The sequence below is a fragment of the Plecotus auritus genome (genome assembly GCF_963455305.1).
Source record: "Plecotus auritus genome assembly, chromosome: X".
Classification (NCBI taxonomy): Eukaryota; Metazoa; Chordata; class Mammalia; order Chiroptera; family Vespertilionidae; genus Plecotus; species Plecotus auritus.
Window position 1 is genome coordinate 83,090,053 of NC_137784.1, and position 23,668 is coordinate 83,113,720.

The 23,668-nt window shown below is 38.6% G+C and overlaps 1 protein-coding gene across 1 annotated transcript in view; it reads right to left on the bottom strand.

Annotated features, from left to right (window-relative positions):
* Positions 1-23,668, bottom strand: part of MORC4 (MORC family CW-type zinc finger 4) — a gene marked incomplete at its 3' end in the record, with an annotated part of 77,856 nt that overhangs the window by 42,128 nt on the left and 12,060 nt on the right. The window contains exons 4-9 of the mRNA XM_080652348.1: positions 21,869-22,086; positions 21,018-21,165; positions 15,847-15,979; positions 15,399-15,527; positions 5,213-5,332; positions 3,733-3,833 (exon numbers count right to left, since the gene is read on the bottom strand). Coding sequence (XP_080508474.1) covers positions 3,733-3,833; positions 5,213-5,332; positions 15,399-15,527; positions 15,847-15,979; positions 21,018-21,165; positions 21,869-22,086 — 849 coding nt within the window. The remainder of the gene's footprint in view (positions 1-3,732; positions 3,834-5,212; positions 5,333-15,398; positions 15,528-15,846; positions 15,980-21,017; positions 21,166-21,868; positions 22,087-23,668) is intronic.

The window sequence follows — 23,668 nt, forward strand, 5'->3', positions numbered from 1 at the left end:
GGGTTTGGCTCAGTGGATAGAGCGTCGGCCTGCGGAGTGAAGGATCCCAGGTTCGATTCCAGTCAAGGGCATGTACCTTGGTTGTGTGCACATCCCCAGTAGGGGGTGTGCAGGAGGCAGCTGATTGATGTTTCTCTCTCATCAATGTTTCTAACTCTCTATACCTCTCCCTTCCTCTCTGTAAGAAATCAATAAAAAATATATTTTAAAAAAATTACAACTAAGACAGAACAACTATCACCCAGAACCACGGGAAAGCTGGCTGAGTGGAAGTTCTACAACTAGAGGTAAAGAAGAAAGCACATTGAGACTGGTAGGAGGTGCAGTGGCACGGAATGGGCTGGCACCTGGGTGTGCTGCTTTTTTAATAGGGAGGGAAATACAAGCTCCTGCTTGCTCTGAACTCCAGTTCTGGGCAAGACTCTGGAGGACCCAGACACATACGGGGAGAAACTGGACTGTCTGGGATTGGGACAGGGATGGGAGGGCAGCTTTCGTTCAGACAGAGGTGCTTGCAGCGGTCATTTTTCCTGCGCTGGGACCTCTCTGAGGCAGGGCTGACTGGCAGCCATTGCTGTTTGCTCCACCCAGGAGATTCCCTGAGACCCTGCCCCACCCAATTTACAACCCTACCCAAGCTGTGCGCAGCGGCTGTTGCATACAAATGGCCTGTCCTTTCTCAGCCTAAAACCTATCAAACAGGCAGCAGCCTGCGTTGCTTCACAGCTGGGCCTCGTCTGGGCACTTCCAAACCTGATACAAAGAGGAGGAATCTGCAGATCTCTCTGTAGCTCCTGCTGGGTGGCCCCAGACAGTGGCTGACTTTGCACCTCCTTGGAGATCCAAGAGACAGTGTACCCAGTGATCAGTGTGAGACCATACCAGATTACAACTCTTCACATCCATAAGTAACACACTCAAGGGGCAGACTCAGTGAGCACCAAAGCCCCACTGAAGCAAGTCCTGCCCCATAAGGGTGTCTCATGCACAGCAGCTCTTCCATTGTAGACACAGCTGGTCCTCACAACCAATTGGCCTGAAGGTCAATTCCTCCCAGTGATACAATAGCAATCAAGGCTTAACTACAACAAGACTGTGCACACAGCCCACAAAGGGGTACACCAAGAGTGTCCACCTCAGGTGACTGGGGTGGCTGAGCCACTGGGCCCTATAGGACACCTACCACACAAGGCCCCTCTATCAACTCAAGGAGACTTAGCAGTTACCCAATACATAGAAACAAACACAGGGAAGCAGCCAAAATGTGGAGACAAAGAAACATGTCACAAATGAAAGTAATGGATGAAAGCAAAATACTGGATATAGAGTTCAAAACCATAGTTATAAGGTTACTCAAGAATCTTCTAGAAACCTCCGAGGAACTTAGTGAGACCTTCAAGGATCTTAGTGAGAACGCCAAAAAAATAGAAAAGGACCAGTCAGAAATTAAGCATACACTGACTGAAATAAAGAATAATATATAGAGATTCAACAGTACACTAGAGGACCCCAAGAATCAAGTCAAAGATTTCAAGAATGAAGAAGCAAAAAACACCCAACCGGAAGAGCAAAAAGAAAAAAGAATCCAAAAATATGAAGATAGTGTAAGGAGCCTCTGGGACAACTTCAAGCGTACCAACATCCGAATGATGGGGGTGCCAGAAGAAGAGAGAGAACAAGATATTGAAAACCTACTTGAAGAAATAATGACAGAAAACTTCCCCTACCTGGTGAAAGAAATAGACTTACAAGTCCAGGAAGCGCAGAGAACCCCAAACAAGAGGAATCCAAAGAGGACCACACCAAGACACATCATAATTAAAATGCCAAGGGCAAAAGACAAAGAGAGAATATTAAAAGCAGCAAGAGAAATACAGTTAGTTACCTACAAGGGAGTACCCATACAACTGTCAGCTGATTTCTCAACAGAAACTATGCAGGCCAGAAGGGAGTGGCAAGAAATATTCAAAGTGATGAATAGCAAGAACCTACAACCAAGATTACTCTACCCAGAAAAGCTATCATTTAGAATTGAAGGTCAGATAAAGAGCTTCACAGACAAGAAAAAGCTAAAGGAGTTCATCACCACCAAACCAGTATTATATGAAATGCTGAAGGGTATTCCTTAAGAAGAGGAAGAAGAAGAAAAAGGTAAAGATAATAAATTATGAATAACAAAGTGACAACAAACACATATCTATCAACAAGTGAATCTAAAAATCAAATGAATAAAAAATCTGATGAACAGAACAAATGTAATGGTGAATGTAATAGAATCAGGGGCATGGAAAGGGAGTGGACTGACAATTCTTCGGGGGGAAGAGGGTGTGGGGGTGTGGGAAGAGATTGGACAAAAACTTACACCTATGGACAAGGACAGTGGGGGTCGAGGGCATGGGGTGGGATGGGAACCGGCTGGGGGGGAGCTATAGGGGGAAAAAGAGGAACATCTGTAATAATATGAACAATAAAGATTTAAAACAGTGGTTCTCAACCTTTCTAATGCCGCGACCCTTTAATACAGTTCCTCATGTTGTGATGACCCCCAACCATAAAATTATTTTCATTACTACTTCATAACTGTAATTTTGCTACTGTTAATGAATCGTAATGTAAATATCTGTGTTTTCTGATGGTCTTAGGCGATCCTGCTAGCGGTTCTCGACCCACAGGTTGAGAACCGCTGCTGTAGAGCCTAAGATCATCGGAAAACACAGATATTTACATTACGATTCATTAACAGTAGCAAAATTACAGTTATGAAGTAGCAACGAAAATAATTTTATGAACACCACTTGCACTTGAATAAAATAAACTAACAAACAAAATAGAAACAGATTCATAGATACAAAAAGCAGATTGACAGCTGTCAGAAGGGAAGGGGGTTGTGGGGCTGGGACTAAGTAAACAACAACAACAACAACAACAACAACAACAAAAACGTCATAACACAGACAACAGTATGGTGATTACCAGAGGGAAAGGGAGGTGGGGAAGGTAGAAGAGGGCATGGAGGGGATAAATGGTGTTGGAAGGACACTTGACTTTGAGTGGTGAACACACAATGCAATACATAGATGATGTACTATAGAACTGTACATCTGAAACCTATATAATTTTATTAACCAATATCACCTCAATAAATTCAATAAAAAGAAAAAAAAAGCTGCTGCTAGCATGTATGCTAGAATCAAAGAAGATGTGGTATTAATACAGATGATGTATTAAAAACGATAATTCCAAGGCTCTTTGTTTCACCGGAAGTATTTTACTAAATGACTTCTATGCTCTTTACATAATGTTGAGGTAAGGTTTATCTCAACTGAGCTCCATATATCATGTATCAGTAAGCTTTTATTTAAAAGTAAATCATTTTGCCATGGCTGGTTTGTCTCAGTGGATAGAGCATCAGCCTGCAGATTGAAAGGTCCTGGGTTCAATTCAGGACAAGGGCATGTACCTCAGTTGCAGGCTGGATCCCAGCCCTTGTCAGGGTGCATCCAGAAGGCAACCAATTGATGTGTCTCTCTCATCATTGGTATTTCTATCTCTCTCTCCCCTTCCCTTCCTCTCTGAATAGTCAAATCATTTTCTTTTTCATGTTGGAAAATAGATTTGAAGGAATTATCAGTTAATTTACCTGCCTGATTTTTAGAGGTGCTTTTAGAGGTTTCATAGAACAGAATCATATCTGAAGAAACTCAGAAACTCTTTAGGTTGGGAGTGACTCACCGGTACTCCTTGGTGTACTCAAAGTCTTGTTTGTTGTAGGCAGGTTTTAAGAAATTGCACTCAATGACTCCAATTACTCCCACACCTTCTCCATGAGTTGGCTTAGGAAAAAAATATTAATTTCAACACTCACATTACTGTTGACTGCCTGGAAGCATTTTCTTTTGATTCCAAACAATAATGGAAAGGTTATATAACCTTTATGGGCAAGGTAAGGCCAACAAGATCTACAGAAACACTCAGAATATATTTCAATAGACTGCAAATATTACATTTAACTGCAATCTCTGGCAAGTTCTAGGACAAGATTTTCAAACTATGATCCGTAGATCTAGGATTTTCCAAGGATTAATAGCCATCTCTACTTCTCCCACACTACCTCCATTTTCATCTGTTTTATATTCTGAAATTGCCATAAGATTTCATTTGAACAAAAAATGACACTGCTAAAAAAATCAAACTTATATACTACTGTTCTAGGGAACAGAAACCAAACTTCCTCTGAAAACAATTTAAGGATGCTATGTAATCATCAAGCTCTATTAAAATAAACAAGTAGGCCACTAATCAACTACTAACATGAGTCAGACTTGCAGTGTTATTAATTACAAGTTGATACAAGATATTTTTGGATTAAAAATCTTTTTTTATTCTTTAATGGAAAGAATTGAGTCAAGGTGTAGTTAGACAAGCACACAAACATGAGTTGTATAAAGATGATATAACAAAGAATTCAACATAGACTGAAAACTATCTATCCTGGGTCTAATATAAGTTTGTCGTACTGTGAAATATAAAGCAGTTTGTCATTCTTTGTACTTTAGCAATCTTATCTATAAAATAGAAATGAATGGAATTGTGGATATTTCTACTTAAAATTGTAATTAAAACATTAAAGACGATGGTAATATTTGTATAGTTCGGTTTATAAAGTATTTTCACATAATTTATCCCATTTAAATCTCTCAACCTTGTAAGCTATAAGGTGGGCAGAGCAGGTAAAATTATTCTTGTGGTTCCCATTCTACAGGTAAGAAATTGAGCCTCAGATAAATTAAGCAATTAAGTTGCATAGCTTGTAAGTAGAAAAGCCAGGTCTCAAATCCTGGCCATCAACCACTAAATTTTATGCATTTTCCACTATGCCGTATCGTCTCCCCAAGAATATATAAAAAGCTACCTTCAACACTAATAGACTTATATACATGGCAGAGTTCTGGTGTTCTCATTCTATTTCTTATTAACATTCACCTAGAAAATGTATTCAGCAAAGTTTCCGTGTTGATTAATATCTATGAGGAATGAGAAATAGAATTTTTTAACACCAGATGGCTCACTGGTAACATTGAATTCCAGGATAATATTTAATAACCATCATAAGATGGGAGTAAAAGCCATTAATGACTTAATCCCCTTTGCAAATTTTAAATCCTCTTCCCACTTTTTTCAGTCTTCTGTGAAAAAAAAATTAATCACTCACCTTCACCTGGCATCCCACCTTTTCAAAGGGCTTTATGAGTCGGTTGTTGTGATACATCATTATTCCAAACTGGTTATTATTCTTGCAAGAGAACCCAAAAGTTATTTTCACCTGCTTATTCTGAGAAGAAAATCATTAAGGAGACAAACACCAGAAACTTTGGCAGAAAAAAAAGCTTGCATTCTATTACAGCAAAGAACATTGGATATAAATTGGTGCAACATTTCTAGAGGGCATTTTAAAAACCTGTAGTAGTAACTTTACAAATATTCTTAACCTTTGACCAAGTAGTTCTCTTTCTAGGAATCCTACAGAAAAGTCAAGGAAGCCCATAAAGGTTTATGTTACAGAGATTTATCAATTAGTTATAATGGCAAAAAAACATAACTAATTTAAATGTTTGACATTAAGAGAATGATTAGATAAATGTTGGTATATCCACACGGTCTATTATGTAGCTTTAAAATTATGTCCTTGAAAAATATTTTGTAATATTAGGAAATGTTCAGAATATAATAACAAGCATTACCTAAAAATAATTATATACAAACATATACATAGAAAAGACTGTAAGAATGTATACCAAAATGCCAGCAGTGATTTAAAAAAAATTATAAATAATCAAAATGATTCTTAACCTTTGCTAGTGGCTCCATTTTCTGCTAGTTCTCCCAGGTTCTCATAAGAGTTGTAAATAGTACAACACAAATCTACACAATTAAAATTAAGAATGTAAGTCCTGCTAATCATGTGAAACAATGACAACAAAAGCATGAAGAATCAAATAACTTTTAAATGTAAAGGATAGTCCTGTTGTAACATATATCACGGGACGAAGTTAACAAGCTTCCATAGATGAAATAAAGAGAACTAATTATTATCTATAAAAAAATGAACAATGATGAGTTTTTAACAAGTCTGATTTGATTTAAAAAGAGAGGTAAGAGAGTGAAAAAGATAAAAGGGAGAAAAAGTAACAGATTTTCATTAAAACAAATACTAACAAGAAATCTCCATATCCAAATTAGTTAAATAAAATTTATTTTTGTTACTTATTCTTTTAATTTAAATTCTTTATTGTTTAAAGTATTACATATGTCTCCTTTTTCCCCCATTGACCTATCCCCAGCCACTCCCAGCCTCCAACACATGCCCTCATCCCCCTACTGTCTCTGTCCATTGGTTATGCTTATATGCATGCATACAAGTCCTTTGGTTGATTGGTTGATATCTTACCCCCCTACCCCACCCTCCCCTACCTACCCTCTGAGGTTTGGCAGTCTGTTAAATGTTTATATGTTTCTGGATCTATTTTTTTAAATTTCTTTATTGATTAAGGTGTTACATATGTGTCCTAATTCCCCCATTATCCCCCCATCCCCCATCACTCATGCCCTCACCCCCCTGTTATCTGTGTCCATTGGTTAGGCTTATATGCATGCATATAAGTCCTTTGGTTGATCACTCCCCCTTACCCCCACCCTCCCCTACCTTCCCTCTGAGGTTTGATGGTCTGGATCTATTTTTGTTCATCAGTTTATGTTGTTCATTATATTCCAGAAATAAGTGAGATCTTGTGATATTCATCTTTCTCTGAGTGGCTTATTTCACTTAGCATAATGCTCTCCAGGTTCATCCATGCTGTTGCGAATGGTAAGAGTTCTTTCTTTTTTACAGCAGCATAGTATTCCATTGTGTAGTTGTATCACTGTTTTTTAATCCACTAATCTGGTGATGGGCATTCAGGCTGTTTCCAAATCTTAGCTATTGTAAATTGTGCTGCTATGAACATAGGGGTGCTTATATCCTTTATGATTGGTGTTTCTGATTTCTTGGGATATATTCCTAGAAGTGGGATTACTGGGTCAAATGAGAGTTCCATTTTTAATTTTTTGAGGCAACACCATACTGTTTTCCACAGTCTGTATTCCTACCAACAGTGTATGAGGGTTCCTTTTTCTCCACAACCTCTCCAGCACTTGTCCTTTGTTGATTTGTTGATGATAGCCATTCTGACAGGTGAGAGATGATACCTAATTGTCATTTTGATTTGCATCTCTCAGATGATTAGTGACTCTGAGCATGTTTTCATATCTCTTGGCCTTCTGTATGTCCACTTTCAAAAAGTGTCTATTTAGATCCTTTGCCCATTTTTTGATCAGATTGTTTATCTTCCTTTTGTTAAGTTGTATGAATTCCCTATAAATTTTGGAGATTAAACCCTTATTGGATATAACATTGGCAAATATGTTCTCCCATGCAGTGGGCTCTATTGTTGTTTTGTTGATGGTTTCTTTTGCTGTGCAGAAGCCTTTTATTTTATTATAGTCCCATTTGTTTATTTTCTCTTTAGTTTCCATTGTCCTAGGAGCTGTATCAGTAAAGATATTGATAGGATATACTAGTATGTCAGATATTTTGCTGCCTATGGATTCTTCTAAGATTTTTATGGTTTCCCATCTTATGTTTAAGTCTTTTATCCATTTTGAGTTTACATTTGTGTATGGTATAAGTTGGTGGTCTAGTTTAATTTTTTGCATGTATCTGTCCAATTTTCCCAACATAATTTATTAGAGAGACTGTCTTGACTCCATTGTATGCTCTTGCCTTCTTTTTAAAAATATATATTTATTGATCTCAGAGAGGAAGGAGAGGGAGAGAGAAACATCAATGATAAGAGAGAATCATTGATTGGCTGCCTCCTGCACATTCCCTACTGGGGATCGAGCCACAACCCAGGCATGTGCCCTTGACTGGAATCGAACCTGTGACCCTTCAGTCCGCAGGCCGATGCTCTAGCCCAGCCGTGGGCAAACTACGGCCCGCGGGCCGGATCCGGCCCGTTCGGCTGTTCTATCCGGCCCGCGGAGCCGAAAGAGTGGAGGGTTCTCTTGCTCTCCCCTCCGCTCCTTTACTTTGAATTTATATTAGTTCACACAAACACTCCATCCATGCTTTTGTTCCGGCCCTCCGGTCCAGTTTAAGAACCCATTGTGGCCCTTGAGTCAAAAAGTTTGCCCACCCCTGCTCTAGCCCCTGAACCAAACTGGCTAGGGCTGCTCTTGCCTTCTTTGTCAAATATTAATTGAGCATAATGGCTTGGATGAATTTCTGGGTTCTATGTTCTGTTCCATTGGTCTATATGCCTGTTCCTGTGTCAGGACGAGGCAGTTTTGAGAACAGTGGCTTTGTAATTTAGCTTTATATCTAGTATTGTGATCCCTCCAACTTTGTTCTTCTTAGGATTGCTGCAGCTATTCGGGTCATTTTTTATTCCATATGAATTTTTGGAGAGTTTGTTCTAGGTCTGTGAAATATGCTGTTGGAATTTTAATGGGGATTGCATTGAATCTATAGATTGCTTTGGGTAGTATGGACATTTTAATAATGTTGAGTTTACCAATCCATTAACACGATATATTCTTCCATTTGTTTATGTCTTCCTCTATCTCTTTTTTCAACATCCTATAGTTTTCCGAGTACAGGTCTTTTACCTCCTTAGTTAAGTTTATTCCTAGGTATCTTAATTTTTTTTCTGTTGCAGTGGTAAATGGGATGGTTTTATTAGTTTCTCTTTCTGTGAGTTCATTATTGGTGTATAAAAAAGCCATAGATTTCTGGGTGTTCATTTTGTGTCCTGCTACATTTCCAAATTCATTTATTAAGTCTAGTAGTTTTTTGATGGAGTCTTTAGGGCTTTCTATGTACAATATCATGTCATCTGGGAATAATGGCAGTTTTACTTCTTCTTTTCCAATTTGGATGCCTTTTATTTCTTCTTCTTGTCTGATCACTATGGCTAACACTTCCAATATTATGTTGAACAAGAGTGGTGAAAGTATGCATCCCTGACTTGTTCCCATTCTCAGGGGAAATGGTTTTAGTTTTTCCCCATTGAGCATGATGCTGGCTGTAGGTTTGTCATTTAAGGCTTTTATTATGTTGATGTATGATCCCTCTATTTCCACTTTGCTGAGAGTTTTTATCAAGAAAGGGTGTTGGATTTTGTCAAATGCTTTTTCTGCATCAATTGATATGATTATGTGATTTTTGTCTCCGAATTTGTTTATGTGATGTATTACGTTTATTGATTTTTGGATATTGTACCATCCTTGCATCCCCAGAATAAATCCCACTTGGTCATGGTGTAAGATATTTCTAGTGTAATGCTGGGTCCAATTTGCTAGAATTTTGTTGAGGATTTTAGCCTCTATGTTCATCAGGGATATTAGCCTATAATTCTCTTTTTTTGTGGTGTCTTTATCTGGTTTTGGGATTAGGGTAATGCTGGCTTCAGAGAAAGAGCTTGGAAGTGTTCCTTCCTCTTGAATTTTTTGGAATAGTCTGAGGAGGGTAAGTTTTAGTTTTTCTTTGAATGTTTGGTAAAACTCCCCGGTGAAGCCGTCCAGACCAGGGCTTCTGTTTGCTGGAAGTTTTTCATTACTGCTGCAATTTCATCGGTAGTTATCAGCCTATTCAGATTTTTTATTTTTCCTGATTGAGTTTTGAAAGCTTGTATTTTTCTAGGAATATGTCCATTTCATCAAGGTTGTCCAGTTTGTTGGAGTAGAGTTGTTCGCAGTAATTTTTTTTTACAATCCTTTGTATGTCCGTGGGCTTGTTTGTTACTTCACCTCTTTCATTTCTGATTTTGTTTATTTGGGTCCTCTTTGTTTCTTGGTGAACTTGGCTAGAGTTTCATCAATCTTGTTTATCCTTCAAAGAACCAGCTCTTAGTTTTATTGATCCTTTGGTCTCTATGTCATTTATTTCCGCTCTGATATTCATTATTTCCTTCCTTCTACTTACTCTGGGATTTTCTTATTGCTCTCTTTCTAATTCAGTAAGTTGTAGGGTTAGATAATTTATTACCAGCTTTTCTTGTGTTTTTTTTTTTGAGGTAGCCTGTAGAGCTATGAACTTTCCTCTCAAGACTGCTTTCACCGTGTCCCATAGATTTTGGATTGTTGTGTTTTCATTGTCATTTGTTTCCAGGATGTTTTTAATTTCTTCTTTTATCTCTTTGGTAACCCAATCATCCTATATAATAAAGAGGTAATATACAAATTGACCATCACGTCCTCACACAAGATGGCTGCCCCAATGTGGTCACAAGATGGCCAACCCATGTGGTCACAAATTGGCTGCCACAAGATGGCTGGCAGGGGAGGGCAGTTGTGGATGATTAGGCCAGCAGGGGAGGGCAGTTAGGGGCAACCAGACCGGCATTGGCGGGCAGTTGGGGGGATCAGGCCTGCAGGGGAGGGCAGTTGGGGGCGACTAGGCCTGCAGAAGAGGGCAGTTGGGGGGACCCAGCCTGTAGGGGAGGGCAGATGAGAAAAACAGGCCTGCAGGGGAGGGCAGTTTGGGGGGCCAGGCCTCCAGGGGAGGGCAGTTGGGGGTGACCAGGCCTGCACGGGAGGGCAGTTAGGGGCGACTGGGCCAGCAGTAACTCTTTGTCTCTTTCTTGCAGCCCTTAAGATTCTCTCTTGCCTGGACAGTGTGGCTCAGTGGTTGAGCTTCGACCTATGAACCAGGAGATCACAGGTTCAATTCCCTGTCAGGGCACGGGCTCAATCGCCAGTACAAGTAGTGCAGGAGGCAGCCGATCCATGGTTCTCTCTCATCATGGATGTTTCTATCTTGCTCCGTCTCCCCTCCACTCTGAAATCAATAAAAATACATTTTTTAAAAAAGATTCTCTCTTTGTTGTTAACATTTACCATTGTAATTATGGTGTGTCTTGGTGTGGGTCTTTTTGGGTTCATCTTGTTTGGGACTCTCTGTGTTTGTGTAACTTTTTTCTTCCCCAAGTCCAGGATGTTTTCTGTCATTATTTCCTCAAATAGGTTTTCTAATCCTTGCTCCTCCTCTTTCCTTCTGGCACCTTTATTATACAGATGTTGCTTCGTTTCATGTTGTCCCAAAGCTCCCTTAAGCTCTTCTCCTGCTATCTAATTTTTTTCTCCAATTGATGTTCAGATTGGGTGTGTTTTTCTACCCTGTCTTCTAACTCACATATTCAATCCTCCACTTCTTCTAGTCTACTGTTGAAACCTCCCATTGTGTTTTTTTTTTTTATTGTAGCCATATCATTGTTCATTTCCTCTTGGTTCTTACATATGTTGTTGATTTTCTTATCCAGTCTGTTTAGGAACTTTATGAGCCTTACTCTGAATTCTCTGACATATTGCTTGCCTCCATTTCATTTAGTTCCATTTCTGGTGGTTCCTCCTTTCATTTCCTTGGGGGGTTGCTTCTTTGTCTCCCCATTTTTGCTGTCTCTTTCTGGCCCTGGGTTCCCTGCTTGGGGTTTGAGAGGTTGAAGATGCTATCAGGGCAATGATCTTGAAAATCATTAGTCCAGAGGCTGGGTCTGGCTTGAGTCTCACACCTTTATGGTCTCTGCTCTGAGTTGTAGCCCCTTCTCCCATGGATCTCGTCCCTCAGTTGTCTGCTTCAGATGCTTGGGGTTGTGGGAGCACTTGCACAGTTCCTTTGGTGTGTGACTTCCTGTGAGGACCCAGAGCCCTTTGGCATGCAATTCGCCTTGTGGCCCTGGCACCCGTGGCAGGGTGGTACCTTAGGTCCCTCTAGCAGTGCACTAGCAGTGCGATCCTGTGGCCCCTGGCTGGGCACACCAAATTACTCTATGTCTCCTGGCAGCACTCTCCTGTGGCCTGAGTGGGGCACGTGCTGGGTTGCTCTGGTTAGCCCTGGCGGGACTGTCCCTGGGGCTGGGGTGGAGTGGGTGTGGGTTTCTCTGAGTTTCACAATCAGAGCTCTCCTGTGGCCCAGTATGGGGTGCACACTGGGTTGCTCCGGGTCTCCCAGCAGCAGGTCCCAGGGCTCAAGGTGGAGTGGGTGCCAGGTGGCTCCAGTCAGACTGGCATTATGGTTCTGGGGCCCAGGGTGAGGGCGGGGCACAGGGGTACCCCTGGCTTGCACTCACTGCAGGGTCCTGGAGCCAGATCCTGGGTCGCTGGGTCCTGGCAGGCTGGTGAAGAGGCCTGGTGTGGGAGGTCATTTTGGCAAGCACTCACTGCAGACATCTGGGAGCCTGCTGGGAGGTATTGTGCTGCTCACTGCCAGGGCACTGGTGGTGGTTCCATGTGGGTTATGGCTGGCAAGTGGCGTTCTCTAGGTGTCCTCTGCCCTTCTTTATTGAAAATTGTCTCTTTAGCTGTGTCTAATTTGTTAATTCTGGGTGGATGTTCTCCAATTTAGTTGCTTTTCCAGCCTGGCCCCAGGAGAAGGTGTGAGACATTTCTGCCTATTCGGCTGCCATTTTGAAATCCTTTCTTACTATTTTTTAAAATGATACCAATATCCCCCTCTAAATAACAAGCTATTGCATAAACCCAAGTGACAAATGAGCCAGGTATGAGAAAACACAGTAATGTCTGGCTCAGAACATAAAAAGTTCTGGACTCCAGAAGCTCAAATCAAACCACAAGTAAGACCCTATACAAATGCAAAAACAAAACAGGACAAAACTCACCCAAACATACTAAAACTCTACACCATAAAATTAACATTTTTAAAACAAAGATTGTCAAATACTTTCTTTCTATAGTACACTTTTAAAATTCTAAATTATGAGAAGGGAGTATACTGGGGTAAGAGGTTCTCCAAATTAGTATAAGGAGAGGACAAGAAGGGAAAAGAGGCCTGAATTAACTGAGGAATAAATAAACCAGCATCAGTGATCTTGTTTCTCAGTGACATTGGGGGAAATATTATTAGGAGTTTAATTTTATTCATGTCTATAGTGAATTTTATTTGAATCTTTTTAAAAATACATTTTTATTGATTTCAGAGAGGAAGGAAGAGAGAGAGGGAGAGAGAGATAGAAACATCAATGATGAGAGAGAATCATTGATCAGCTGCTTCCTTCACATGCCCCACTTGAGACTGAGCCTGAAACCTGGACATGTGCCTTGACCGAGAATCGAACCATACCTCCTATTTCATAGGTCAGGGGTCCTCAAACTTTTTAAACAGGGGGCCAGTTCACTGTTCCTCAGACCGTTGGAGGGCCAGACTATAGTTTAAAAAAAAAAACTATGAACAAATTCCTATGCGCACTGCGGGCCTGGGACGAGTCGGCTGCTAAGCAGGACAGGCAGCGGCACCCGGCAGGCTGGATAAATGTCCTCGGCGGGCTGCATGTGGCCCGCGGGCCATAGTTTGAGGACCCCTGTCATAGGTGGATGCTCAACCACTGAACCATGCCAGCCAGGCTCTATAGTGAATTTGTTTAACCCACATTCTATTAGAGAGAGTAACTAGTTTAATGAGAAGTAAGAAGAGTTAAGGTACAAATAGAATGCATAGGAGTCACCCTGATAAAAACCCATAAAAGACAGAAGTTGGTACAGAAATGTGACATCTTTAAAGAGTAGCTAGGAAACAATTCTTTAGACTGACTCTGTTAAGCTTATGACACCGATATGCTAGCCTACATATAGGGATATAACTAATTTACCTATAGATGCTAACAGTGCTACCTCTGGCTTTGTTAAATTGTGTTTGTTCAGGGCTTTAAAAAGAACTTCCCAATATACAATGCATTTCCAAAAAAGAGAAAATCAATCAGCTTAGAGTAACAACTATATAGCTTTTTAAAAAGAAACAACAATTTCTAATTTTTGGTCAGGGGAAGAAAGACAAAACAAGATAAATAACACCTTTGATAAAGTAAACAGAGTGTGTTTCTTTGTCCAAGAGCTGTGTGTAGCTACTAGAAAATATCATAAATTACAAGAGTAATTATTCATAATTTCTTATGATTTCTCAACCTTTCAAATACTTTTTTCCCCAAAAAGCCATCAACAAAGTTAGACCTAATTTTCTCAAGTGTCTGAAATCCATTCCTAGTGCAGTGGGAGGGGGGGGGGGGGTTAGACGTGAAAATGAGTAATTATTTCTCTGAGTGGCTGCCATTATGAGAAGTAGAAGAAAATCCAAGTTAAACCTGTTAAGGATTTATTTCACCCCAGAAAATCAACCTTAAATTCCCACTCTCCTAACTTCCATCTACATAAGTATGGACTTGTCATGACAAAAGTTCATACTATGAGTCCTAGCCGGTTTTGGCTCTGTGGATATAGCGTTGGCCTGTGTACTGAAGGGTCCCAGGTTTGATTCCAGTCAAGGGCACATGCCCAGGTTGCAGGCTCGATCCCCAGTAGGGGGCATGCAGGAGGCAGCCAATCAATGATTCTCTCTCATCATTGGTATTTCTATCTCCCTCTCCCTTCCTCTCTGAAATCAATAAAAATATTTTTTAAAAGTTTATGCTGTCCAAAACATGAACAAGTTCTAGTCAATATTTTGCTTATTTCAATCAATCTATATATATAAAAGCCTAATATGCAAATTGTCCCCATGGCAGTTCGACCAGGAGACTGATTGCTCACTATGACATGTGCTGACCACCAGGGGGAGTCACAGAACAAAGGAAGGCCCTGGCCAGCAGCCAGAAGGCCCCAATAGGCCCTGATCACCAGCCAGGTCTAAGGACCCTACCCGTGCATGAATTTCATGCACCGGGCCTCTAGTGTTATAATAAAATCCCAATATAAACCAAATGGCGTGGACCTTAAAGCAGAGTATCAAACCTGGCTATTCACTAGAATCAGCTTAGAATTTTAAAATAAAAACTATTTATTATTTAAAAAAGAGATTTCAGAATCTACTTAATCAGAAGTTCCAAAGTCTCAGGATTCTGTATTATAACCATTTCCAAGTGGTTTCTAACAATAACAACAAAAAAGTAGATAGATTGGCAACTAAGAAACAGAGTAGCCCTTGCCAGTTTTTCTCAATGGTTAGAATATTAGTCCTGAAACCAAAGGGTCTCAGGTTCGATTCCCAGTCAAGGGCACGTACCTTGTTTGCAGGCTCCATCCCCCAGGTCAGGTATGTGGGGGAAGCAACTAATCAATGTGAGATGTTTCTCTCTCTCTCCTCCCTCCCATCCACTCTCTCTAAAAAAAAAAAATCAATGGGAAAATAACTTCCGGTGAGGATTTAAAAAAAAATAAACAGAGTGTATTATAATAGGATTTATATTATAATATATATTTTTTAATTAGAAAAGTAAAGTTTTTGGTTTTTCTGTGCCAACTTTGAAATCTAATCCTGAAATGAAGAGATAAATTTCATCTAGTTGTAAGGATACTGTGAAGGTAGGTTTATATATATCATATGCTACATTCGCCAGGCTCTTGGCAATCATCTGGGTAGTCACCTTCTTTTGACGCAGAAAAATTTTCATTCTTGGCTTCATATACAGAATACCACAAAATGCCTATGGAACAGTGAAGGGAAAGTTATTATACGATATAACCAATTCTACTAACATCCCCATTTAAACACTGCTAGCAACTGAGGTCTATTCTGGGCAAGGATTTGGCTCAGTTTCCATACCATGCTATACTATGTCAACTACCATACTAAGGTGGTGTTGAATCTATTCACTAAACTCTTTTGGTGGAGCCAGTGAAAAGGAATCCTAACACTGGGCTAAAATACTGTCATCTTTATAACTAAAGTGGTATTGTTATATAGATTTTCATGTTACAGGAAATCTTACCTCTCATTGTTGAAGAAAAACCATTCTTACTTACCCGTAAAGAATACTCTGTTTCTGGCAGTTCAGAAGTAACACCACCAGTCTCTTTTTCTTCTGTGCCAAAGTCTGATACCAGGATGTCATATTGATCTGTATCAAAATCCAACTCAGACTTTCCATCTTTATTTCTGGGTAAAAGAGACAAGTACCAATCTAACAAAATCTGGTTCCAAAGGACAAAAATGCACTAGGAACCCAAGAGAAAAGAAACAATATGAGCCCAAACTCAGATACCTATTTCTTTCCCTGACTACCAGTACTGAACTACACATTACTCAGTTTGAAGACCACACAATATTTAGGCTATTTCCATTGCGAACAAATCTAATATGCATTAAGAGGTGGTAATGCCAAGTACAGAAGGAAAGAAAAAAAGAAAAGTGTGTATGTATGTGATCTGATCAAGCAATTGGATGTCAGTTATCCTCAAAGAAGGACCTTATAATAGATCCCAACCTTCTGGGTATTGTTGTGTAGGTCATTCAACATCATATTTCCTAACTGAATAAATAGATGAATCAAAACCTACTTTTTCTCATTTTAACAATTGTGTAAGGACTAATGAGATACTGAGATTTTCACAGATCTTATCTTATTTCTAAGGGAAAACGGTTATTTGCTAGTTCTCTAGAATATCACTTACAGAATTATCATTTAAATATAATAGTACTTATATTCCTTTCATGATTCCTTTTTCTCATAATCATTTTGGGTCACTTAGCTGTGGTTCATTCCAAGACTCTGAGTTATATTACTAACAACTGCCAGGGAAAAAAGCTAAGACCCATTTTATTCCTGATGTGTTATGGAGAAAACATATAAATCAGAACAAAATTTGTTCTGTGCAACAGTAGCATCCCCAAATACTCTTAAATAGAGAGAGAGTGAAGGAGAGGGATGGGAAGAAAAGGTAGGTTGGTTGCATGACTGAACGAATAAAATTGAAAACTATTCCTGACTCTCAGAGCTACCTCAAAGTTCTAGTGATACCTCCTTCATACTTCATTCAGGCTTTGCAAGCTCAGAACTGCTGTGGTGAAAATGTAGTTCCTTATTCTAGGCTGGACAAGAGACATTATGGCATGTAGCTTTTATAAAGCCCATGTCATTATAATAGTATATTCTGGATTTTCCTGGATAATCCTGATTCTTGCTATCCCATCCCACTCTAACACATATTCTGAGGAGGTTCCCTGTCCTTGCCCCTCACCATTCACCATCCAAGGAAAAAAGGTCTGGAGAAACATTTTTTGAAATTGGGTAATGCTGCATACTATATTGCTCTTATATATTTCCAATGCATATTGCAATAACATTAGCCTCTGAGAAGTCCTGCAATAAAACAGCATTGTAAACTTTAAGCCAGCTTTTCCTAAAGTTATATGACCATGGAATCCTGTATTTACATGACACCTACTACGATATAGTTGAGAAACAATGTACAAGAAAAAAGTCTGCTTAATGTATTTAAATCACTGGAAATACCTCAGGAAAATAATCCTTTATAATACAAATTATATTATTTGATGTTTTCCCAGTAGGACAAAAGAAAATCTAAATTACCAGTGTGAAAAACCTCTATTTTTTGTTCTTTTTAGTTGAAAGTACTCTATACAAACCAGCATAGTGTTGTTGTTTTTTAATTTACTGATTGATTTTAAAGAGGGGGGAGGGAATTGGAGAGAGGAAAACATCAATTTGTTGTTCCACTTATTAAGTTGATTGCTTCCTGTATGTGCCCTGACCGGAGATAAAACTCGCAACCTTAGTGTATGAGGATGATACCCTAACCAACTGAGCTACCTGGCCAGGGCAAGTATGTTTTTTATATAAGTTTAGCCCAGCTAAGAAAGGAGGTGAAATACTTGACTTAAGGAGAAAAATAAATATACCTGATACCCTGTTCTATTAAACATAAAATAACACCTCTATTTTATAATAAAATTTTTTAGTTTTTAGTGGACACTTAACTATATTCCATTTGACATGACTAAACAAATGACATAATCTAGCATATTTGTAGATTGTCTTATTAGCTCTCAACACATAACCAGAAGCCATCCTCATTATAGTTCAAATTTATCTGCTTCGAAGATTTTTCTACTTCTAATTCAGCTGCTCTAAACCACTAATACAGAGGTCTTTATTTTTAAATATTGTGTTGTGCTTTCTTAACCTTATGTCTTTTTCTTTTATTCCCTTTTTACTGAATTTATTGGGGTGACACTGGTTAACAAAATTATACAGGTTTCAGGTACACAATTCCACTTCACATCATCTGTACCCTGTACTGTGTGTTCACTGCCTCAAGTCAAGTCTTCATCCATCACCATTTATCCCCGATATACCCTTCTCCAGCTCCACCCCCCGCCCGCCATAGTCACCACATTGTTGTCCATGTCCATGAGTTTTTTTCTTTTTTGCTCAATCCCTCCAACCCTAACCAAGCTCCCCAACCTCCCTTCTGACAGCTGTCAGCCTGCTCTCTATTTATGAATCTGTCTCTATTTTGCTTACTAGTTCATTTTGTTCATTAGATTCCACATATGAGTGAAATCATGGTACTTATCTTACTGGCTTATTTCACTTAGCATAATGCTCTCCAGGTCTATCTATGCTGTTGCTAAGGGTAAGATTTCCTCCTTTTAACAGCTGAGTAGTATTCCACTGTGTACTAGTAAATGTACCATACCTGCTTTATCCACTCATCTACTGATGGACACTTAGGCTGCTTCCAAATGTTGGCTATTGTAAATACGCTGCAATGAACATAGGGGTGCATATTTTCTTTTGAATTAGTATTTTGGGTTTCTTCAGATAAATTCCCCAAAGTGGAATCGCTGCATCATGAGGCAGTTCCATTTTTAATGTTTCAAGGTAATTCCATACTGCTTTCCATTGTGGCTGCACCAATCTGCATTGCCACCAACAGGGCATGAGGGTTCCCTTTTCTCCACATCCTCCACAACACTTGTGGTTTGTTGATTTATTGATGATAACCATTCTGACAGGTGTGTGGTGATATCTCTTTGTAGTTTTAATTTGCATTTGTTGACGATTAGTGATTTTGAGCATCTTTTCATATGCCTATTGATCATCTGAATGTCCTCTTTGGAAAAAGTGTCTATTCAGGTCCTGTGCCCATTTTTTTTTTTTTTTTTTTTTTTTGAGACTGGAAAAGGGAAGATGAAGTCCTGTCTTGGAGAGGTCAAGCACAATCAAGAAGCAAAACAGTCATCAGGAGACAAATCAGAGGTCTCTGTTCTGTAGGGAGTCTACTGCTACCCCACAAATGAAGGAATACTAGTCCCTTTCGATGTTAATGGCAGAATTACACCCCAGCCCTTGAGTTCGGCTAATAAAGAGTTCAGAGCCAAGAACTCAAATACAAGCAAAAGTTTATTTAGAAAGTCACAGAGGTAGAAGAAGTGAACCAGCTGGGCTGTATGACTTAGAAAACACGTTATAGAGGCAAAAGAAGGGCCCTTGGAGCTTAGGAGAAAGAAAGCAAAATAAACATGCCTGAGGGAAGAGGGGGAAAGGCATGCTCCAAAGAGCGTGGCTGGGGAAAGGAGAGGGAGAGCACATCCGGTGCCCATTTTTAAATTGGATAATTCTTTTGGTGTCGAGTTTTACGAGTTCTTTATAAATTTTGGATATTAACCCCTTATCAGATGTATTCAGCAAGAATGTTCTCCCATTCAGTGGGTTCTCTTTTCATTTTGTTGACAGTTTCCTTTGCTGTGCAAAACTTTTCAGTTTGATGTAGTCCCATTTGTTTATTTTTATTTTTTTTTTGTATCCCTTGCCTGAAGAGATATATCAGAAAAAAATATTGCTACAAAAAATGTCTGAGATTTTACTGCCTATGTTTTTTTTCCCCTAGGAGTTTTATGGTTTCATGACTTACATTTAAGTCTTTTTATCCATTTTGAGTTTATCCTTGTGTATGTTGTAAAAAGGTGGTCTAGTTTTATATCTGTCCAATTTTCCCAACACCATTTACTGAACAGACTATCTTTATGCCATTGTATGTTTTGCTTCCTTTGTCAAATATTAATTGACTATAACGGCATGGGTTTGTTTCTGGGCTCTCTATTCTGTTCCCTTGACTTCTATTTATGTTTTTATGCCAGTACCATACTGTTTTTATTATTATGGCCTTGTAATATAGTTTGATATCAGGTAGTATGATTCTTCCAAATTTGTTCTTCTTTCTCAAGATTGCTGTGGCTATTCAGGATCTGTGATATATGTCATTGGTATTTTAATATGAATTGCATTGAATCTAAAAATTGCATTATTATGGACATTTTAATGATGTTAATTCTTCCAATCCATGAACACACTTATTTGTATCTTCTTTAATTTCTTTCTTCAGTATCTTATACTTTTCTAGTACACGTCTTTTACATCCTTGCTTAAATTTATTCCTGGGTATTTTTATTCTTTTTGAAGTAATTGTGAGTGGGACTGTTTTCTTAGTTTCCCTGATAGTTCATTATTGGTGTACAAAAATGCAACTGATTTCTGGATATTTATTTTGTATCCTGCTACTTTATTGCATTTATCAGTTCTAGTTTTTTTGGTGGAATCATTAGGGTTCTCTATATTCACTATCATGTCATCTGCAAATAATGACAATTTTACTTCTTCCTTTCCAACTTGGATGCCTTTTATTGCTTCTTCTTGTCTGATTGCTGTGGCTAGGACTTCCAGGAGTATTTTGAATAAGAGTGGTGAAGGCAGACATCCTTGTCTTGTTCCCAATCTTAAGGAAAATGCTTGTTAATGTCTAGTTTTCATATTTTATTTTCATTGTCAAATAAGTTAAATAACTATCATGTACCTATCTCAAAACAGTGACGATGAATATAAAATAGATATTTATAATGGATTCTAAATATTTTAGAATAACATTGAACTGTCTTGATTATTTGTGGCAATAGCTTCAGGATATGCACGTCTCTTCATTATCAAGCTCCACATTTTACTAATAAGAACCACTATCTCTCACAGAGCTGTGGTTGTACGAAAGAAAAAGTATGCAATGAAATGCAAATATCTATCAAAATTTATCTACTTTGCTTCTCTAGAAATTTATTAAAATGTACTTCATCACACTACCTTTGCTTATTAAAATCTATCACTCTTGGTATACTATACCTGCGGATGTTCCAAATGAGAACACGAGTGCCTTTTTTGCCTGGGATGGCATCAAACTGGGATAGCAGGTCATTTTCACTGTTGAAAATTGAATAGTTCAGGATGGCTTCTAGGCTGGGCAAGGAATCCTCAGTAATAATCATTTTTTGTAAAACCAAATACAGTCAAAGAAAAATTAATATTTTAAGAAGATGCTATAATTAGGAAGATCTGCCTTTTGAGTTGCATGTTTAGATAAAATATAGACATAAAGCATGGGCATCACTGCTACAGAAGAAAGGAAAAGGTAAAATGAATAAAGGTTGTAGAGACAAACATAAAAATCAGTTACCCCTGCAGAATATAGCTTCAAAAATATAATGTAAAGACTGTCCTATATTTACAAAATAGAACAAAGGCTGAATTTTCAGACTCTTTGGAAGCAATGAGCTCAAACTTTACTGCTCTTGGGTCAAGACGACCTGGTATCTAACAGAAATAACAGCTTGTCCAGAAATGGGGAAATGAGCGATTCTGCCATCAGATAAGCTGATTAATAGAAGGTTTCTAGGAGTATGATACAAATATAGCTGCCCTTAGGGGAAAAATAAAGAGAGGGGGCACTTTACCAAGGGAGTGGTGGTATGGGAGAGATAGAGATCAAATCACACAACAGTGAAATTTTCCATACAACAAAAACATTTCTAGGCTTCTGTCAATGGTCCACTTATTTTTAAAAAACATTTAATAGGGGGGAATTCAAGTTAAATTTAGGACAGTTGAATTGATAGCTGGATTCGTTGTGAAGAAAGAGGTTTCTATCAAAATATCAAATCAGACTAATTTTTAACCAACATTTCCAGAAAGGATATTGTTTTGCTGGTTGAATGGAACAATTGGTACAATAACTGCCTGGGCCTGGACATATTCCAGGTAGGTCTGTGATAGGAGTCCAACAGTGAGAGTACCCCCATTCTTGGTGAAGACAAGAGCATCCTTTCCTAGCCGCATGGAGCCTGACTTGAAACCATTACCAAAGACCCCGATGGGACACTGGCTCTTCTTTATTACTTTATCTGTAAAGCCAAAGCTGTAATTACACAAGAAAAAATAAATCAGAAAAAAGAAAGCAGAAAGATAAAAAGCATCTTATGATAGGTGACAAGCAGAATGTTTAGCTTACAAATGAATAACACTTGTAAAAAGTCATTCCTTTTTTTCTGTTGCTATTCTGGGCAAAACTATCAAGTTAAAAACATAGGAAATTACTATGGGGTAATGGGACTGATTTTCCAGTGTGGTTTGTGCGTACATAAATACTTCCAGTACATTAGTGTCACATTCTATAAATGTAAAGGCGGCCTCTTTTTACTAACAAAGATAACTGGAGAAGGCCATGGGTCTAGAGAAAATGGCTCTGATTGCTAATAGTAAGGTTAAGGTAGGGTAAAAAGGGTGGTTATCTCAGAGTACACTGTATGGAGGGTAACAAAAGTACCAGATAGTGGCACTGGTCAGAGGTGCCAGACTAGGCATCCCCTAACCTGGTTACATCACCTTCTAGACATCTGAAAGTCAAAGGTTATATATCTAAACAATTTCAACTCTCCACCCAAAAGATAACCCTTCCAATTCTTACCCTCTGCTTCATCTGCTGGGACAGTTTGTTGGAATGTGGCCAAGGGATAAAAATAGGTAGTCCTGCCTCTGAATATCAGCAAACAGCTGCAGTATAAAGTCTCTCTTGTTCTATTAAGGGCATTTCACTGAGTCACCTCAACAATCTCTGTATCTCCTTATGATCAGTTTAATCTGGTGGTCAGATCTTTTCCCTTTCATACATTCTCCATTCAAACATGCAACAAAATAGTAGAACCAAAAAAACAGATATGAAACCTAGAAAATGATTATTATCTTCCTCATATATCTTCCCTCACCATAAATAAAACTAATTTTAAGGGTTATTTCTCTCCAGATTGATTATGTTTACAGTGTTATATACTACCATTCATTCAATAAATATTTACTAAGTACCTATTATGTGCCATGCATTGTGCTAAATACTGGAGACAAAACTGTTAATAAAAGAGACAAGATTCTTGTCCTTGTGATTTACAGTCTAAGGAAAGATTTCATATATTATAGATTAGATGCTTCTCCAATAGCAATAAAATAGATACTCTATATGCTATGTCTGAGCAGCATGGCCTTGGTTGTTATACTTTTGAGCAGGATTGAGTTGCCTGGTTTCCACTTCCTGAAAACTGTGGTGTGTTTTTTTTCCTAAGAAGTACCATCTTTCAATTTTATTTTTCAAAGTGTTACGTCCTTCTAGAGTAAACAATTTACAAGAGCTTTGTGCACCCTACAAATAAATATAACACAAGGAAAAGTAATTTCTAGGGCAGTAGTTCTTTTGAAAATCCCAAAGACTGTTGTGTTTCTACTATCTATGGGCCTTAGTATTCCAGGAAATAAACTTACAGAAGTTGGTAAGATTAAGGCATTCCTATTCCTCTAATGAAAAAAAAATCGGATATAAAAGATTTGGTTATTATGAGGAATAAATTATAAACTATATGCACAATATATTATAAAACTAGGGGCCCAGTGCACGAATTCGTGCACCTTGAAAGCAAGGCTGTGGTAGGCACAGGGGTGGGTCTTGGCCC